We start from the raw sequence: 14,635 nt of genomic DNA on the forward strand, positions 1-14,635 counted from the left end.
AATTTGCCATCACAACCACCACCATTGGAAGACGGCGGGAAGAGGAGTCGGAGTCGCCACCTTACAACGGTTAAAGAATTTTCCGTCGGTGGGGACTGGAGCGCGTTCGCCTGCCGCTTCTTGGCGGCGGTACGCACAGCAAGATGGACCGATGCGGAGGCTTTGGAGGTGTTGCCGACTCTCCTGGATGACGAATCTGTCCGATTCTTCCGTTCCATAACGACCGATAAGAAGGCAACTTTATGTGGTGTTTTTCAAGAAATGGCCGATGCTTATGAGCCACCAGATGATGCGCATCGGCGATTCGCTCAACGACAACGAGCACCAGAGGAGTCGCCCGTGGCGTTCAGGGGTGCGGTGCTGGAGCTGGCCATGGCAGCTTATCCTGAGACGCCACAGGACCTGCTCGAGCCTCTCATATTAGGGAAAATGTTGGAGCTGTCTCGGGATCTAGGGATCCCCATGCCTGTGTGTGGGCATGAGAAGCTAACTTCCCGGACGGCTGCTAAGTGTCTCGATGCGCAATTCAACCTCCGTCGCTGGAAACAAGTGACGGCGTGGACGGGGGGGCCCGTCAAAGAAGGGGATGCGCTGGGGTGGAACCCTGCGCAGGCTGTCTATGTTCCGGATGACCGGGGCCCTCAACAACTGACGGCCGCCTCCGCTCCATGGACGGGACGCGGCGGGCCGAGACCGCGCGCAGCGCTACCAGAACGGGGCCGTCAGGAGGCGAGGCCTGCGCTTCGGCGCAACGAGGCCGAATGTTTCCGCTGCGGGCGTAGGGGCCACTACGCCAGAGACTGCTGGGCCCGCTTCCCGGCTCCGCCGCAGCAGGAGGCCTCGGCACCGGTCAAGTCGGCTAAAGATCCTCCGAAACAGGCATGTCGGCACGCACCAGACACTCGGCAAGGCTTTACACCTCACCCATCACCGTCGTTGCGCCATCCTAACGTCGTGGTTAAAGCATGCCCTTCGACGGGGCCTTGTCGCTCGGTCACGCAATGGCGCAAGTTGGCACGGAGAGTCGTCGCGGCCGCTACGGGCTCGTCCACTGTACCGGGGTCTATACAAGGGGTGGACATACGCATTTTGGTCGACTCCGGCGCGTCTGCGACTATTATTTCGGATGTCATTTTTCATCTGTTGGGCATCCCGCCGGGGGCTGTGCGTCCGGTTTATGGGTCGTGCGTCGCTGCCAACGGGGGTAGCATGGGTATCGTGGGTCAGGTGGATGCTAAGATATCTATTGGGGATGTGTCGGCCTCGGGTGTTGTGTTGATATCGAGATCTTTGGCGGTTCCTTGTTTGTTAGGCACCGATTTTTTGGCTAAGATGCCCATTTTGATCAAAATCAATGAGAATTGTATTGAACTGCCGGGGGGCCGTCAAATCTCGTTTCTGCCGTCGCCCTGGGGGCGACCTGCTTCGGCCGTACAAGTGCAGGCGCTGTCCGTCGCATCTGTGGACATCCCACCTGGTACACAGATGCTTATACCCTTGCGGTATCGGAAGCCCCTGCCTGATCGGCTAGGAGCAGTAGGGGTCTTGTTGTCACCGTCCGCCGCGATAACAACCGGGTTGGCGTTAGTGGGGGCACAGACCATCGTCTGGCCGGATTAATTACCGTTTTTACAGGTGCTTAATGCGGGGGGAGAAAACGTCCGTGTCCCGGCCGGTACGGTTGTGGCACATGCCACTACGGCGTTTGCGACCCATGATTGTCCACATAGCCGGGGAGTTGTTGCTGGGGTTTCTGAGCCAAGGAGTTCGGATGATCGTTGGGTTGCTCATTTATGTGACGAAAATTCTTCCCTGTCCATGGAGCAACGTGGTGCGCTGCGTAAATTGTTGTTGACATATTCCGATGTGTTCAGCTCCGATGATTTGGATTTGGGCCGCACTTCGTTGCTTTACCATCACATTGAGACGGGCGATGCTGCCCCTATTCGATTAAATTCGCATCGGATGAGCCCTGCGGAGCGAGAACACGTACGGGGGGCAGTGGAAGACATGTTGGCTGCGGACATTATATCGCCATCTAACAGCCCATGGGGCGCTCCAGTCGTCTTGGTTAAGAAGAAGGATGGCAAATTGCGATTTTGTGTTGATTTCCGCAAATTGAATAAGATATCGGTGGCAGATGCGTACCCCCTGCCGCGTATGGATGACTCCCTCGACGCATTGTCGGGGGCTAAGTTCTTTTCCACACTGGACCTCTCTTCGGGATTTTGGCAGCTTCCCCTTGACGAGTCCTCACGGGAGAAAACCGCATTCCGTACGCCGCAGGGGTTATTTCAATTCAACTGTCTCCCGATGGGATTGAATGCGGCCCCTGCTACATTTCAAAGATTGATGGAGCTCGTTTTGACGGAGTTGCAGTGGGAGACATGTCTTATATATTTGGACGATATCATTGTCTTCAGCCGCACATTTGATGGACATTTGACGCGGCTGGAGACAGTGTTCACGAGGATGCGTTCTGCCAAATTGAAATTCAAACCAAAGAAATGTCACCTACTGCAACGGTCTGTCCGCTATTTGGGGCACATTGTGAGTGCTGAGGGAGTGTCCACGGATCCGGAAAAGACGGCGTGCGTCCGGGATTGGCCGACTCCGGCCACCGTGGGGGATGTTCGGCGGTTTTTGGGATTTGCCTCGTATTACCGAAGATTTGTGCCGGGTTTTGCGACGATTGCGAGGCCCTTGCATCTCCTTACGGGTAAAGGACGGAAGTTTGTTTGGGGACAGCCGGAGGAGGCGGCCTTTCGGAGTCTGCGTGATCTATTGGCCACGGCCCCAACATTGGATTATCCCGATTTCGATCACCCATTCATTCTTGATACGGACGCGAGTGACACAGGTATTGGGGCGGTGTTATCACAGTCTAAAGGGGGTGTAGAGCGTGTCGTGGCGCATGGTAGCCGAGTCTTGTCTCCTGCGGAAACCCGCTACTGTGTCACTCGCAGAGAACTATTGGCGGTTGTTTTTTTCCTACGGCAATTTCGACCATACCTCTACGGTCGTTCTTTTATTGTGCGTACGGATCATGCGGCCTTGCAATATGCCCTTAAAATTGACCAGCCATCCGGACAGTTGGCACGTTGGTTGGACACGCTACAGGAATTTTCCTTCCAAATTCAACATCGGAAGGGAGTGCGCCATGCGAACGCTGACGCACTTTCCAGATTACCGCAGCGCGCCCCTTGTAAATGTGAGTCGGGGACGCATAGGTGTTCGCCGATTCCAAACCCCCCTCAGCCGCTTACGTTGGCCGTCGAGAAGTCGGACACTCCGATGGAACCGGGACCGGCTGACGGGGTTTTGAATCTGCCGCGGTCTGTCTGGATCCGGGAACAGATGATGGATGAGTCATTGGTGTCCTTGCGGAAGCGGTCTGCTAAGGACAATGGGAGTCCGAGTACGGCTGTGGGGCCGCAAACCGCTCTCCGAGATGGTCTGCTTATGTGGCGGGAGGGGTTCCAGGAACGTTGGCGCCTGGTGGTACCAACGTCCTTGCGATTCGAGTTGATTAGAACCCTCCATTGTGACACTCTCTTACATTTAGGGGTGCAGAAGACCTTGTTGACGTTGCAACGTCATTATTTTTGGCACGGCATGGCGACAGATGTTGTAGGGCACGTGCGCGCGTGCCCTGCGTGTGCACGACGTAAGCCGCCGAAACATCCTTACGTGCCGCCTCTCCAGTCGATTCAGGTGTCTCGAGTCAATGAATTGGTGGCACTGGACATATTGGGACCTTTTCCACCATCGGCGAGGGGTAATAAATATTTGCTGGTAGGGGTTGAGTACCTCTCCCGTTGGCCGATGGCCTGGCCGTTGCCCGATCAGTCGGCCGCGGCCATTACCGACGCCTTTTTGTTTGGGTATATTATGGATAAGGGGGCGCCTGAGAGACTCCTCACGGACCAGGGCAGGAATTTCTCTTCTAAATTATTGGCGGAAGTGTGCGCGGGCCTTGGGACTAAGAAAGTACGGACATCCCCATACCATCCGCAGACGGATGGTATGGTTGAACGACTGAACAGGACATTGTCTGCCATGCTTTGCCATACCGTGAGTGAACAACAATCAGATTGGGATCTGCACATCCCCGGGGTGCTTTCGGCGTACAGGATGACGCCTCATGCGGCTACAGGATATTCGCCGTTTTACCTTATGTATGGTCGGGAAAACGTGCCGCCGGTGGATGTGCAATTGGGAACTGGGGTGAAGGGACCTCGTAAACCACTTCCTGAATACATTCAGGACACGGTTCGCCGAGTCACGGAGGCGCGGGAGAATGCCCGCGTGGCTACGGCCAAAGCCCAGGCCCGGAACGAGCGATATGCGCGACGGTCTGAGGGGGAGTGCCCTTGGAAGGTTGGGGACCTAGCCTGGCTTCATTGTCCACAGGTACGTCCGGGGACCTCGCCGAAATTGCACAAACCCTGGCATGGTCCCGTACGCCTCATTGCGGTTCCCAACCCACAGTCAGCACGCGTCCAGATTGGGTCTCGTCGCTGGGTTGTGCATACGTCGCGCTTGAAACCATATGTTGCTCCCTTACATGATGCGTCATCCCCCAATGTTGCCTTGCCGGGGTCTGTTGCTGCTGACTCTCCCCTGCCTGCGTCCATTGATCTTGCTAGAGCGCCTGTCGTACCTGTTCCAGACAGGCCGGCCGTGACATTGCGGGGGACGAGGGGCCCTGCTCGGAGGACGCCTGCCAGGTCTGCGGGACCTTCGAGCCCTGCAGCCCTTCCGACCCAGCTGCGGGCACGGTCACAGGACAAGCCCAAGACTAACTCTTTAGGGACACGGGACGGCGGTGGACTTCCAGCTGCGACAGGGGGATTACCCCCTGTCATTCCTCGACTTTCATCGCGTTCCCGTTCTGCGAGTGGGCCGCCGACCGTCCGGGACGGGCCGGCGACCCGCACACGTTCCAAATCGCTTACGTTTCGTTGATTGTTGTTGTCTTGTTATTTTTTTCTTACAGTTGTATTTATTGCATGCTTTTTGTACGTTCGTTGATGTTAATTGCGTTGTTGTTGTTGTTGTTCTTGCTGTTACATTGTATGCTTAGTGTCCTTTAGGGGGGGAAGCTCGGTTCGCCGCATTACGATTTGCTATTGGTCAGCCGAGGTCGGCTGGGATTTTTCTACGGGGGAGGGTGGTGTAATGCGGGCGTAAGCGACCTTCCGGATGTCACGTCACGGGGGGGTGGAGTCATGTGACGTGGGGGGAAGGTTCGGGTCCTTAAGCGGGTAAACCGGAAGGGGAAGGCAGTCGGGGTGTGAGCGGAAAAGAGTGAGGCCACGCGGGCGAGTGTGGAGAGGGGGGGGCGCCGACGGCCATCGGGAGCCAACCCCGAAGATAAGAGGAAGCTGCGGAGTGGTGTGCAGCTGCAGAGGAGACAGCCAGAAGGGCTGCGTGTTAGAGGCAGCGGTGTGGCTGCCAGGAGGAGCTGCGGGGAGAGAGAGAGACAGCAAGAGGCTGTCAGAGCAGCGGAGGGAGAGGAGTTGCAGCGAGTACAGCCAAGGGGGGCTGTGTGAGAGGAACAGCAGCGGAGCTGCTGTTGTGGATCGGGCCGACATTGGAGTCAGCACCGTGGAGAAGCTACAGAGTAAAGACAGCCGTGTGGGTGTACAGCACGAACCGAATAAAGGACACTGAGCCGGACATCGTGGTCCAGTCGTTTATAACACATACAGAAGATCGTCCACCATGAAGCTTCTGGGCCACAACCCTAACCCGCATCGACTGCGCAAACCATGCCAGCAGACACTTGATGATTATGATGATGCACAAATGTTAAATTACAAACTCTCCTGGCAGCGTGCGGCGACTTTGCTCACCACCCAGGACAGAACCATGGACGGTAAAACGTCGACTCAGTGCCCCGTTCACAAACACGGAGGAGGAGGGAGAGACGTCATCACAGCAGCGATTCACCACTCGGCTACTCCCTGACCCCGCAATCGTCTGGCTCATCAACCACCTCGATGTAACATCACAGCTGTTGCTCTACAGCAACATCAGCAGCCATACGAAGGAGAGGTCTATAGACTCACACTGAGACCCATAGACTGACACAGAGACCCACAGACTCACACGCAGATCTACAGATTTACACTGAGACCCATAGCCTCGCATAGAAACCTATGAATAACAAACACTGCAGCTGAACAAATATTGGGCTAAGCAAGTCTACCTCTGCATACAGGGCAGGGTGTCCATGTGGCATATTAAAATATCACACCCTCCTCTACACTGCGTCGCAATGGGTACGTGTGAATCGAATTTCTGCGCAGACTCACAGACGATAATAAGCTTTCACTTTCCGCTTGCAAGTGATTTCTACCTGCATAATAATAGCATTCACAACTGTACAGGGGGGGTGGCTTATATATCTCATATCTTAACCGGTGATGCGCGCCGGGGGGGGGGGCATTTAAAACCTCTCAAATATAATTCAATCGAATTGAAATTAAACATTCACCGACTGTTTAACAGCTGTATAGACTCTGCTAATGCTCCTTGCCCAATTAAGTGTTGCACAGAATCACGGAAACTCATGTAGTTGGTGTGTGCAGGGCTGTAAATGGAAATAAATTACTCGGGGAACTCATAAATGATTCCCTCCACCCTCCACTAGAGGTGGACCGTATACTAAGATCTGAGGAGGAGCAGCTTCGTTCAGTGTGTTTCTGTGCGTGTCTGTGTGTCTCTATGCGTGTCTGTGGGTTTCTGCACGTGTCTGTGGGTCTCTGTGCGTGTCTGTGGGTCTCTGCGCGTGTCTGTGGGTCTCTGCGCGTGTCTGCGTGGGTCTCTGCGCGTGTCTGCGTGTGTCTGTGGGTCTCTGTGGGTCTCTGTGCGTTGTCTGTGGGTCTCTGTGCGTTGTCTGTGGGTCTCTGTGCGTTGTCTGTGGGTCTCTGTGCGTGTCTGTGGGTCTCTGTGCGTGTCTGTGGGTCTCTGCGCGTGTCTGTGGGTCTCTGTGCGTTGTCTGTGGGTCTCTGTGTGAGTCTGTGGGTCTCTGTGCGTGTCTGTGGGTCTCTGCGCGTGTCTGTGGGTCTCTGTGCGTGTCTATGGGTCTCTGTGTGAGTCTGTGGGTCTCTGCGCGTGTCTGTGGGTCTCTGTGCGTGCCTGTGGGTCTCTGTGTGAGTCCGTGGGTCTCTGTGCGTGTCTATGGGTCTCTGCGCGTGTCTGTGGGTCTCTGTGTGTGTCTGTGGGTCTCTGTGTGAGTCTGTGGGTCTCTGCGCGTGTCTGTGGGTCTATGTGCGTGTCTGTGGGTCTCTGTGTGAGTCTGTGGGTCTCTGTGCGTGTCTATGGGTCTCTGCGCGTGGCTGTGGGTCTCTGTGGGTGTCTGTGGGTCTCTGTGTGTGTCTGTGGGTCTCTGCGCGTGGCTGTGGGTCTCTGTGGGTGTCTGTGGGTCTCTGTGTGTGTCTATGGGTCTCTGCACGTGTCTGTGGGTCTCTGCGCGTGTCTGCGGGTCTCTGCGCGTGTCTGCGTGTGTCTGTGGGTTTCTGCGCGTGTCTGTGGGTCTCTGTGTGTATCTGTGGGTCTCTGTGCATTGTCTGTGGGTCTCTGTGCGTTGTCTGTGGGTCTCTGTGTGTGTCTGTGGGTCTCTGCGCGTGTCTGTGGGTCTCTGTGCGTTGTCTGTGGGTCTCTGTGCATTGTCTGTGGGTCTCTGTGTGTGTCTGTGGGTCTCTGTGTGTGTCTGTGGGTCTCTGTGTGTATCTGTGGGTCTCTGTGCGTTGTCTGTGGGTCTTTGTGCGTTGTCTGTGGGTGTCTGTGTGTGTCTGTGTGTGTCTGTGGGTCTCTGCGCGTGTCTGTGGGTCTCTGTGTGTGTATGTGGATCTCTGCGCGTGTCTGTGGGTCTCTGCGCGTGTCTGTGGGTAATCTTCAACGGTATTACAGCAATACTTTATTCGTAAAATGTTAGGGTAATCCTATGTTATTCTATTGATGATGCATTATTTACATCTCCCCCTTCCATTAAATGAGGAGCCGTGTTGAGCTGAGCCACTGGGGAAAACCTGGCGCGGTTCACTCAAACGTGCAGGTGGTGTGCATTGCGTCCAAACAGGTACGAACACTCTGCTCGCCATGGTGGCAAGATGTTAACTACCTCGCCTGGTATACAGAAGGTCGTGGGTTCGATCCTGAAGTTTGCTCGTCTCTCTCTCCCCTTGGTCGCGTAGATTTTTCTGCGGGTCCTCCCGATTTTTCCCTCCACATTTAGAATCAACATCAGGCGTTTAGAGAGTATTTTGACTGCAATACATTTCCCACGCGATAAGCCGCCTCATTGAGCTATCATTTGTGGCCAGGTTGCTTCTGAAAAAAAACGTATAGCTCAGTGGGGCCTTACCTGGTCAAATAAATGAAAAAAATCGTAACCACAATTATGGTTCTTGGAGTGCAGCGACGCATGCAGCTTACTCAAATTCAACTGCGCGCAGCTCTTGCTTACTTTTTATATCTTAATTTTGGAGCTTTCGTGACTGCAGGAATTATTATTTGGTTCTTTCGGTAAAGTCACGCAAGCCTGCGTACTTTACTACGCGTTCTTCATACTCATTGACAAGTTAATTTTTTCTCTAACCCCTCCCTCTCTTTGCCTCCGCCCCCCTCTGTCTATTTAAGGCCACGCCACAGAGACGATCTCCCTCTCTGTACCTGTGTTACTCTCTCTATGTATCTTGGTTATATCTGTCTGCTTATATGTCTGTTTATAGTTTTCTGGTTAGATTTTTTGTTGCTATTTCATTTATACCTGATGATGATTGCTTGTGTTGCAATCGAAACGTCGTATGCTATTATTTAATTTATTATTTTATCTTTATACGTGACTTTACCGAAAGAACCAAAGAATACTTTTTATATTTTTCCTTTTTTTTTACATCTGCGGTGAAGTTTGCGAAACGCGGGGGAGATTTACGACCCCCGCGTCTCTCCTATGCGCTTGCGCTCAACAACAACAAAACTCCGAGCGAACAACTCAATTTAAAGTCTACGAAGGGGTGGGGGATAGATTTAAAAGAAGAATAAAAACACGGATGAATTTGCAATTTATCATCCGTCTTCCACTTTAACGTCCATTCTCCGTGTCAGCCGAGTCGAGAGATTTGTCGCCTTCCGGCTCGCTTCATTAAAAGGCAGCGATAAAAAAATGGGGGTTACAAAACAAACCGTCAACGACGTTTCGTATTTATTCCAACACCCGACTCCACTATCCGCGCACAAGCGTGGGACGTTGTCATCCCTCCGCCCCCCAGCCGTTAACCCTGAATACGTTGCAACGTTAAATCTCACGCTAAGTGGCCACTTTGAGTTTCATAAACACGCCACCGATTCACGGAAGCCACGCACAGCCCCCCCACCCCTCTGCCCCCCCACCCCTCTGCCCCCCCCACCCCTCCGCCCCCCCCACCCCTCTGCCCCCCCCACCCCTCTGCCCCCCACCCCTCTGCCCCCCCCACCCCTCTGCCCCCCCCACCCCTCTGCCCCCCCCACCCCTCTGGCCCCCCACCCCTCTGCCCCCCCCACCCCTCTGGCCCCCCACCCCTCTGCCCCCCCCACCCCTCTGCCCCCCCCACCCCTCTGCCCCCCCCACCCCTCTGCCCCCCCCACCCCTCTGCCCCCCCCCACCCCTCTGGCCCCCCACCCCTCTGCCCCCCCCCACCCCTCTGTCCCCCCCCACCCATCTGCCTCCCCCCCCACCTGGCGCGATGAGGCCACCGTTGACCATGGATGAGGATTAAATCCGGGGGGGGGTGGGTGTAGGGGGGGGCGGTCGACCTGGAGCTGATCCGCACGGCCAATGGAGGGCACCTTGGTGGCGAGCCCTGCTCTACAGGAGGTCGTGGGTTCAGAATCAGAGAATCAGAATATGTATTTATACTGGAGGAATCCGATGAACTATAAAGCTCTTTTTTCACAGATGTCCATGCTCAATCCCTACTCTGACGCCTGTATGTTTGGAGTTTGCATGGTCTCTCCGTGGGCGCAGTTACACACGAATCTTTAAGCGGAGGTCAATTTTCAAGTGAAGTCCTCCGTGGCAGAAGCGGGGTTGGATTTGGCCGTGGTTATTGTAAAGTATCAACGGCAGCAGACCCACCTAGGCTTGCTCAGGGGACGAGAGTCACAAAGGCTTCGGACGAGTACAGCAGAGCTCCCCTTCCCCGCCGGTCCAATCAATGTCTATTCAAACGTGCGCCCGTGCAAAAAGGGTGGGGGGACGTGTAAAACGATCAGCTGTCTCGCTGACACATTGTGTGTCACAGGATGGGGAAGAAGAAAGCGCCCGATGCTGAACGTCCTACGCACGTCACACGGTTCCGCAGAAGACGGACTGAATTACCAAACAGCCGATGCCGCCGAGGGCCCTCTCTGGCCCTGCCGCCTGCACCGTGAAGGGCGACGTGCGTGTTCAATTTCATGCAGAGGAGTCCACCTGGCCCCTCAAGGGCATCGGGGGAGAGTGCGGGAGGGAGGGGGTCAAATCTGGAGTGGGGACAAGAAACTGCCTTCGAGTGCAATGCATTTAAATGAGCTGTAAATGCAACCGGCTGACAAATGCGGACGTGGGTCCAGCAAGGACTCCCACGAATTAAAAGACAGATGCGAGATGACGTAGAGATATTAGCGTGTGTGCGCGCACGTGGAAATGTTGCGGGGAGCGGTGGCGAAGCGGGTTAGCACGGCGTGCTACGAAACCGCCGACCCGAGTTCGGTTCCCGCTCATTGGGCCAACGTCGGTGACGGGTATTGTAACCGGTGCTGGGCCTCCCCTAGGTCGATCCAGCCTTAAATGAGTACGTGGCGTGATGTGTAAATATTGCCACTAGGGGAGATAAAGGCGAAGTGCTGACCACCTAACACTTCGTGTGCCGTACTGGTCTTCATAGGTGCTCGCGAGCAACACTTGTCCCAACAGTCTATTCGACGATTCTCACCATTACAAGAGTTGGGAGGGGGGAGGGGCTTTGGTCGCCTGAGTAACTGCCAATTTAAGGCAATTGTAGCTCAGGTGGAAGTTAATTTTGTTTAATCAAGTGACACCATGATCAATCAAATTTTTGCAAGAGTAACCTGGGGCATTGGTCTGCGATTGAGTAATTCACGGGCGGTGTTCGAATTTGGAAGAAGAAAAATCGGGACCGTGACACCGGCAACACACAGTGGCCGACCTATCCCAAACAACGTCGGTGGGGGGGGGGTGAATCTTTAACATCCACTGTCAAGTGCCCATATGACGACGGTTAATACACACGCCACAGTAATAACCAGGAGGCGGCCGCTGGATTTGATGGGTGCCAGCATCCCCGTAGAATAAACACTGCTAACTTCCCCACAATGTGGTACACGGCTTCTTATAGACTCTAAAGGAGATGAATGATGGCGTTGATGATGTCGATGACGATGACGACGGGCTAAATTCACCCCTTACCGGCAGGCATTTGGGACCTACTGCCCTATGAAAAGAACCGGCTCAATTCTGAGCCAGAAACCTTAAACCCCAAGCCACATCCACACAAGAGTAAATGCGGTTGCACACGAGCCTCGATGGCTAACTGCGGTGGCTGCGACTGTGCACGAGTGGCCGAGCTCAAAATCTGACGTGAACGTGCCTCTGTGTTGTAGACTTGAACCACTCGGCCAATACTGCGGTCAGCTCAACTCCGAACTTTTCTATTTTCGGCTCGTCTGAGTGAGTGCGTCTGCGCTTCCGTGCGAATGTGCGTGTGTACACGTGTGTTTGGGTACGTGTGGGCGTTCGTGCGTGTGTTTGTGTGGTGACACGGGCACGGTTCGGTGAGCGGAGCGGTGGTGGAAGCGGTTAGCGCTACGCTGCACGACGAACCCGGTGACCCGAGTTGGATTCCCGCTCACGGCCAATACCAGTGACGAATATCTGAACCGGTCCTGGGCCTCCCCTAGGTCGACTCGGCCTAAAATGAGTGCCTAGCACAGTGTGTAAACATCGCCACTAGGCGGCCGGGCGTGGTGCTGGTCATGCGTCCCCTCGTTTGCCGTGCCGGCCTTCATAGGTGTTCTTTAAAGGAACTTGCCCCAACAGTCTGTTAAGGCCACACGGGAGATGTTTTGTCTTTGTTTAGTGCGCGCTTGTTGCTCCGTGTGGTTCAGCGTGTGGGGTTCAGTGTGTATGTGTAGGGACGGCGGGGTTAGGTGTGTATGTGTGTGTGGGGGGTGGGGGTTGAGGTGTATCCATTTTTCCACATGTCCCAGTGTGGTTGTATGTTTGAGGCTTGTGAGGGTGTGGTTTGGTTGGGGTAGTGATAGGGGTAGGCGTAGTGATAGAGGTTGGGGTAGTAATAGGAATTTGCGTATTGATAGGGGTAGTAATAGGCGTTGGGGTAGTGATAGGGGTAGTGATAGGGTCTGGAGTAGTGATAGTGGTTGGGGTAGTGATAACGGTAGTGATAGGTGTTGAGGTAGTGCTTGGGGTAGAAATAGGGTCTGGAGTAGTAATAGTGGTTGGGGTAGTGATAGGGGTAGTGATAGGGTCTGGAGTAGTGATAGTGGTTGGGGTCGTGATAACGGTAGTGATAGGCGTTGGGGTAGTGATAGGGTCTGGAGTAGTGATAGTGGTTGGGGTAGTGATAACGGTAGTGATAGGCGTTGGGGTAGTGCTTGGGGTAGTGATAGGGTCTGAAGTAGTGATAGTGGTTGGGGTAGTGATAGGCGTTGGGGTAGTGATAGGGGTAATGATAGGATCTGGAGTAGTGATAGTGGTTGGGGTAGCGATAACGGTAGTGATAGGCGTTGGGGTAGTGATAGGGGTAGTGATAGGGTCTGGAATAGTGATAGTGGTTGGGGTAGTGATAGGCGTTGGGGTAGTGATAGGGGTAGTGATAGGGTCTGGAGTAGTGATAGGCGTTGGGGTAGTGATTAGGGTTGGAGTAGGCCTGGTAGCTAGGGGGCGGGGGGGGGTATCAGAATGATGGGCAAGAGATAGGGGTTGTTTTAAGGAAGGAATGGAAGCAGGCTCGTGAAGATGATTGTTTATTTGGTTCTAGTGGAGGGAAGCAAGAAGGGAAAAGGAGTGAGACTGGTCGCAGCAGGGCGAGGGCTGCACAGAAGGGCGGTGGGGCTTGAAAATGTGCACGTGCCAGTTGAAGTCATGTCAAAAAAATAAAAAAAAACGCAACATCCGTCTCGCAGAAGGCAAAGGTGGCATCCGGAGGTCGGGGCGATCGGCCAACGATCCACGTCGCGAACTTCTGACCGCGTGGCTTTCCCATCAATTTGGCCGATGCGACTCTGCACGACCTCGGCGTGTGCCCGGCAGCTTGTGACACACGGCCAGCGCCGCGACATCGGCGCCACGCTTGACCGCAGGGCGATAGTCGGGACGTGCTTGCAAATGCTGCGGTGGGGCCCGAGTGAAGCGGGGTTGAGCGAGTGCTGTGTCATTACGTGTAAATGGATTTATTTTTAGCCGGTCACAACCGTGTCGTATATTTTTTTGTGGTTGTCTCAAATCGAAATGGAATTGCTTTTCCCGTGTGGCGTGTGTGTATGTGTGTATGTGTGTGTGCGTGTCATTCACTGTTTTGCCAACCTGTCCTATTATTAAGTGTTTTTTTTCTGGTTTTAATTGCCAAATTCCCACGATTTTAAACTTGAATTAATGAATTAAAATACCATAGATGATTAAAAGCATATACCTCATCAAAGGCTGTGCATTGAGACCTGCATTCGGAATTGTACATCATGTATGTATAGATTATGATGGTGATGATGATAACAGTGTAAGTGATGATGATGAAGATAATTATAGGGGTATGATGATGGTGGTGGTGGCGATGACGATGGTGGCAATGATCACGGCTCTAACAATGGTGGTGGCCATGAACATGACAGATGATCACGATAATGATGAATGGTGATTGTCATTAATGACAGATGATGGTGATAATCGCAATGAATAATAACGATCGTGATGAATGATGATAATGCGGATAATGATGATTATAAAAAATGATGATGATGATGATAATAATAATAATCATGAGAATGATTACGATGATGATAATTATCATAATGAACAATGACCACCATTGTGAATGATTAACGATGACCGATTGTATGGAAAGACGATGACCATGATGATGATTCCAATGACGGATAACGACCGTGACGAATGTCAGTGATCATGACAGCAGCCACCCCCCGACCCTCACCGCTCGGGGTCGTGTACTCACTTGAGCCGCTCGGTCTCGCGCTGGCGGACTCTCCCGTCCCTCTCCACGACGCGCAGGACGAGTCGCGCCTCGTCCTCCGTCAGCCCCGACAGGTCCAGCTTCCTCCCCATGCCGCTCCGCTCCTCCGTGCTCCACCCCAACACCAACCTGTCCTCCTATCCCCCTTCTAGCTCTCCCCACGCCCCCCCCCCCAGTCCCGTTTGAAAAATCTCTATTGAACAATTTGCTTGATGCGGTCCTCTTGCCTCTGGCCGTGGCGGTGTATAATGTGGTGTGTCAGCCTCCTATTGTCGCTGCTTATGGCTGCTATTCAAAGCTCCCTGTCCTTCTATCTCTCTCGCACTCTCTTCAGATTGCTGCCTTGCCTTGCTGCCTATCTATTCTCTTTTTTTTTCTTT

At 53.9% G+C, this 14,635-nt stretch overlaps 1 protein-coding gene across 3 annotated transcripts in view; it reads right to left on the minus strand.

Annotated features, from left to right (window-relative positions):
* LOC144940232 (uncharacterized) overlaps positions 1-14,379 on the minus strand; it is an 89,892-nt gene extending 75,513 nt beyond the window's left edge. For all 3 annotated transcript variants that reach the window (XM_078866787.1, XM_078866778.1, XM_078866769.1), the window contains exon 1: positions 14,238-14,379. In XM_078866787.1, coding sequence (XP_078722913.1) covers positions 14,238-14,347 — 110 coding nt within the window. In that variant the 5' untranslated portion in view covers positions 14,348-14,379. The remainder of the gene's footprint in view (positions 1-14,237) is intronic.
* Positions 14,380-14,635: the final 256 nt, after the last annotated feature.

This window comes from Lampetra fluviatilis, chromosome 1, assembly GCF_964198595.1.
Source record: "Lampetra fluviatilis chromosome 1, kcLamFluv1.1, whole genome shotgun sequence".
In the NCBI taxonomy this organism is placed as follows: Eukaryota; Metazoa; Chordata; class Hyperoartia; order Petromyzontiformes; family Petromyzontidae; genus Lampetra; species Lampetra fluviatilis.